Source organism: Octodon degus, unplaced genomic scaffold (assembly GCF_000260255.1).
Source record: "Octodon degus isolate 3935 unplaced genomic scaffold, OctDeg1.0 scaffold00138, whole genome shotgun sequence".
Classification (NCBI taxonomy): domain Eukaryota; kingdom Metazoa; phylum Chordata; class Mammalia; order Rodentia; family Octodontidae; genus Octodon; species Octodon degus.
In genome coordinates, this window is record NW_004524714.1 from 1,960,115 (window position 1) to 1,965,605 (window position 5,491).

The 5,491-nt window shown below is 50.7% G+C and overlaps 1 protein-coding gene across 1 annotated transcript; it reads left to right on the plus strand.

Annotated features, from left to right (window-relative positions):
* Positions 1-412: 412 nt before the first annotated feature.
* On the plus strand, positions 413-4,352 carry LOC111812708 (neutrophil gelatinase-associated lipocalin-like). Its single transcript, XM_023701613.1, has 7 exons — positions 413-480; positions 904-1,040; positions 2,536-2,663; positions 2,853-2,972; positions 3,568-3,669; positions 4,071-4,100; positions 4,221-4,352. The coding sequence occupies exons 1-6, from the start codon at positions 445-447 to the stop codon at positions 4,091-4,093; spliced, it is 546 nt and encodes a 181-aa protein (XP_023557381.1). The 5' UTR covers positions 413-444; the 3' UTR covers positions 4,094-4,100; positions 4,221-4,352.
* Positions 4,353-5,491: the final 1,139 nt, after the last annotated feature.

Genomic DNA, 5,491 nt, shown 5'->3' on the forward strand with positions numbered 1-5,491 from the left:
TCCAACCAACATGGGGGACAGATTCACAGGTCACATCTTGTCAGGACCCGAGCTTCTGCCTGACAGAGCCAATGGAATGCACAGAAGAGACACAGAAATAAGCCACAGGGAGACCTGGTGCCTGCTGGACCCTGGTGTTCAGGGAATGTCCCTCATGTCCCTGGCCCTCTTTTCTTACATCCACCTTGCATAATTTTGAGAAGAGAAGAAAGAGAAACATGGTATGACGTATTTCTCAAGTGTGACAACAGTCAGCCGCCCTATAATTGCCTCCTCTTTGGTTGGATCTCAGCCTTCTGTTTCCTCCTGCAATCCCTGCTGGGTCAGCCCTGCTCTGAAGCCATGGCTCTGGCTCTCCTGTTTCTGTTTCTCTTCCTGCTAGAAACTGTGCAGTCACAGGACCATAATTTCAACGGGACTTTTGAGGCAGAGTTATTACTTCAAATGTTTTTCCCGCATCAGAACTTCAACTATTCCTGGGTAAAGTCTGTGGAACTGCAGGGACCATGATGGTTGGAGGACAAGGCCAGTGGGAGCAGGGGGAGGAGAGGTCGGGTCATGCCCAGGGCAAGGAAATACATTAAAAGTAGACTGGGACATCCAGGACCCAGGACGTGAGGGTGGGGACGTCTTCTATCCTTCCCCACAGACAAGAAAGCTGAGGTTTTGCAACACACATGAGGCACTTGTGCTGGGTGACCTCATCCCTGACAACTCAGGGCTGGGTCCTCACCCAGGTTCCCCCTTGTCCTGGAGGAGTCTAGTGCCTAGAGGTGTCTCAGGTGAAGGTAACACCCAGTTTCTGCTGCTCAGAGGATGGCCCGGAAGGAGCAGCAGGGACAGTATGGAGGGGGCAACTGCGGGAACCATGCTTGCGCGTTCTCTATCATCAGTCCCTTGCAGGCGCAGGGCAAGTGGTACGCTATAGCCATCGCAGATGCGGCAATTAAGAATGGAGCAAAAAAGAAGATTAACATGCACAGTGTCTTCTTCAACGCGACAGACGACCATGGCTACCTGTTCACCACCATCATGTACAGGTGAATTTGCAACTTCCTTAAGGTCCGAGAAACAGGACGGTGTCAATCAAAGGTGCTCAAGGCTGAGGGATGCTGTCTTTATCTCACCGCTCTGCATGGACTCCAACACTGCAGTCTCTCCCTTCTTTCTCCTTTTGCTCTTTCCTTTCCTCCCTTACTTCTATCAGTATTCACGGGTGGCTTTAGCACAGAGACAGGCAGGTGAAAATAAGACAAAAATAAGTGTGTCAGAGAGACAAGGACACACTGGATCCCAGCTGGCATGACAACCAATGGCAGAAAAAAAACCCTGATAGGGATGTGACCTTAACACTTGTGCTGCCTATCATCCTGGACTTTCCAGAGGCTCAAATGAGAGGATAGAAAAGTTCAGCTAGCCTGGGCAGCAAGCAGAGATGAGAAAATGAGAAAATGTCTAAAATGAGAAAAGAAGACAGTAGGGGGATGCATGTCACTGCCATGGCCAGGGCTCCATCTCTACCAGAGTGCAGAAAAGAGATGACATCACAGGGCTGTCAGATGGCCTCAACTAAAGAACCAGGAAAAGGCTGGGGAGATGGTTCAGTAGAATAAGCACTTGCCTGGCAAGTGCAAGGTCCTGAGTTCAATTCCTGGTGAAAGAAAGAAAGAAAGAAAGAAAGAAAGAAAGAAAGAAAGAAAGAAAGAAAGAAAGAAAGAAAAAAGAAAGAAAGAAAGAAAGAAAGAAAGAAAGAAAGAAAGAAAGAAAGAAAGAAAGAAAGAAAGCAAGCTTGAGCCTTCAGGGAGACCACCTGAGCAGGGGCTGATGACCCGCTTGGAGGGGGGCACTCCCAGGCCAGCATCTGGGCACCTCTAACACAGCTGGTCTGTGGCTCCTGCTAGGCCACATCTGGGAACAGCTACTGCAGGGAATGTGGGCACAATTGTAAAGACAACAGCAGCTGGGGGGTGGAAGTGGAGGGTCAGTGGAGAACTCACAGGAGTTGAGCCCAGGCTCCCCCAGCTGCATGTGATTCTGGCTATAGCCATTTGGGTGTTTTAAAGTTGGAGCTTTAGAAGTCCAAGGGTATCAGAAAGGCAGACCTGGTGGGCTTGTCCCTGGAAAGCAGGGTTGTTTTGGACTCAGGAAAGAGGTCAGGCTGTTCCCTAGCATGGAGCAGACCTGAAGCTGACAGGAAATTGCAAGGAACCATGGGAAAGAGGAGCCTCAGGATAAGAGCAGGGATCAGCGCCCCCAGCCTGTGTGTGGGACAGGCTGCCTGGCAAGGTGGCATAGGAGACAGTGAGTGCTGGAGGGAAGACTGAGTGCAGAGAAGCAAGCAGAGGTGCAGGGCAGGAGACCTAGGGCCATGGAAATGTCTGCTAGGGGGTTCTGCTCTAGAGAGTGTCAAGTGGTCTGGGCTGAGCTACACTGAGGGATCAGAATCCTGCTGTGCTCTGGCCCTTTACAGAGCCTCTAAGTAGGACCAAGTGTGTGTCACCCCCTGCTCAGTCACCTTTCTCTCTCCTCTCACAGGCCATTTTTACCAATTGCATCTTCCAAACCAATCATGGTTAATAGATCTCACAGGGAGTGTGATCGCTGGATCAGGAAATTCTCTCCAACCAAGTATCCTAGGAATTTTGTCATAGAATACCCATGTCGTGAGTCCTGAGAATGGGGCCCTGGTGTGAGGATTCTGAGGTCACAGTCCTCCCCAAAGGCACTGGCCTCCTGTGCACTTCACAGATTCTGTCCTGTGGGCAGAGCCTCTGCCACATGGCATGGGGGAGGGGGATCAGTCCCTTGCTTCCAGGCGGGACAGGAATGACCGATGGCTGTGCACCCTGCAGGACCTCATGGACTACAGAGATACAACATGATTATATTATCCACCAACTACAATGAGTATGCTCTAGTGGGCTTCGAGCAGAAGTTCCATGACAAGGAGTATATCCACCTCATGCTCTACGGTGCGTCCTGACTCCACTCTTCAGGAACCTTGTTCCTGGTTACAATAGAGGACAGTGCCCCTACCTAAGACCCAAAGTCTTCTCCAGTCCAAGCCCAATGTGGAGAGGAAGTCATTTCACATTTCACTTCCCTTGGGAGAGGTCCCTGAGACTCTCCCTCATTCAAATATAGTTTTGAGATCCAGCGAAACAGCTCAGCGGGTTAAAGTGCTTGCAAGCAGGTGTAGGGCTAGGGGTTCTATCCCCAGGCCTCTCATGCCAGCCTCATCCACGGGGCATGCTCAGATGGCAATTGAGACTAAGAGTGAAGACATGGACCTCTAATCCCAGCTTTTGGGAAGCTGTAAACAGGACAATCACTAGGACTCTGATATAGTAGTGAGACCCTGAATACCATCTAGACCCATCCAAAAATTACAGAAAAAAAAAACCCAAATATAGTTTTGCTCTCAGCCAGGTATGTTGGCCTTTCTCATTTCAGTAGTGGGAGGTTAGGAGGCAGAGGCAGGAGGATTGTGATTCTGACCCTGTATATGATAATTTGAAAACATGGAGTGACTTTCTCTTTGCCACCAACTGCCCATCTTGGCTACAGGGAGAACCAAGACACAGAAGTCCCTAATGAAGAAGCGCTTCATCTCCTTTGCCAAGAAACTTGACTTCACCGAAGACAACATTATCTTCTTCATCCCTATTGGTAATAGACACTAAGGAGGAGTGACTGGGAGGTGGGGTCTGTGTAGGCCTGATTCTGCACATGAGGGGAATCAGGCAGAGACTCTGAGTCTTCTGCTCCTGTGACTGGAGAGGTGCTGACTGCCTCAGTGGAGTCTCAGGATGCCTAGGGACCCAGTCATTGTGTGTGCTCCCCCTGCCTGTTAATCAAGGCCAGCACAGGTGACAGTATGAGGCCCATGATCAAGTTATGCAGTCTCCTTCCCCTCAATGGCAACCTCTTCTCCATGCTTTGCTTCTGGCTGACAGGACCTCTCTCCTGTACCGTGGGGCTTGCCCATTTCTGATGTGAGAGAAGGGCTCACATTCAAGTGGCCTGGCCCAGGCAGGGGGTCATGTACTGATGTTCTTTCTCCCCCACAGAGAAATGCATTGATGATTCCTGACCAGACAGTGAGTATGGCTGGGCAGGGTTGGTGGGAGGCTGGGAATGAAGGCCTGGCAGTCTCGAGCTTCAGTTTTTCCACATCTTCCATCTTGAAACCCAGCTATCTTTGTGTTATCCACTTTCAGGTAGCTCCTGTCTCTCCATCCCTGTTCTTTCTGACATGGCTGCCCAAGATGGCCTCTGGCTGCTGAATAGGGCAAAATACCCATAAGCAAGCCAGCAGACTCTTCTTACACTGCAGCGCTGCCTACCTCAGTGCCCCAAGACCTACTGTGCTTGTCAAGCCACGATGGGTGATCAATAAACTCAATCTACAGGCCTCCACATCTGCGTTCCTTTTTTCCAGGCAGGGGAGCTCCTTTCCTTTGCTCCACAGCCTGGATTCCTTGAAGATAAGAACACCCACAGTGACCACAGAGACACGGGCTTATAGGTCACAGCTCAGCACACTGTCTGTAGACAAAACCTGCTTTGAAGTGGATCCCACCCAAGGCAGAGCAGGGAGCCTCTGCCTTCATGGCCCTGACTCCTGAGAAAATATCCCATCTTCCCAGTTTTGGCAGCTTCTTGTTTGTAACTGAGACCCAAAGCCCACCTAGATCCTTGTGGCCCATCCCTGCCATGGGCCTGGAGCGTGGAACCTGAAGCTCCACCTCTACCCTGCCATCCACAAGGACACTGACACCACCTAGCCATCAAACTCTCCACCTCAAAGATGGTTCCCTCAAATGCCAGTTAAACTCCACCCTTCCCCTGCCTTTCCAAGATCTGGCCCTCTCTGAGTTACTGGGTGAGGGTGTCATTAGCCCACCCATTTAAAAGCTCTGGCACTGGAAGCTTCGGCCATTGGTTAGGACAAGCAAAATCCAAAGATCCTGGAAGAGGAGTGGAACCACCTGGGAAACATACCATTTCCCATCCTGCCATTTCCTGGCTTCCAGTGAGGAAAACCTACCATCGGGTTTCCAAGCCATCCTGCGGCATTAGGGAACTGCTGTCCAAAGTACTGACTAAGCTAAGCTTCATACCTCACCCATATCTCCCCAGGTCCAGGTGAGATGACCACACACACATAAACACACACACACATACACACACACACACACACACACACACACACGCAAACACAAACAACAACTCAGTGCTGGGTCCCCCTTCCTGGTCTCTAGTGCTTCTCTTAGGGTTTCAGAGGTTACAGCTGTCCACATATAGAAATCATCTCAGTTTGCATCCTCAGACAACAGCAGTAGGAACAGTTCCTCTTAGGCAGAACCACATAACTATGCACAGACAGGAGAGGGTTGTGAGGCTCTCCCGGAGCCCGTGTGTCACTGTGTCCACAAGGAAAGGGCTTGCTGCACCTCCTCCTGTGGGTACTGCAGTGGCCAGTGGAGGT

Coding starts and splice junctions, on each gene's coding strand:
- LOC111812708 (XM_023701613.1), top strand. CDS start 445: ATGTTTTTCCCGCATCAGAACTTCAACTATTCCTGG. Junction 481..903: donor AGAACTTCAACTATTCCTGG/GTAAAGTCTGTG, acceptor AGTCCCTTGCAG/GCGCAGGGCAAGTGGTACGC. Junction 1,041..2,535: donor TTCACCACCATCATGTACAG/GTGAATTTGCAA, acceptor CTCCTCTCACAG/GCCATTTTTACCAATTGCAT.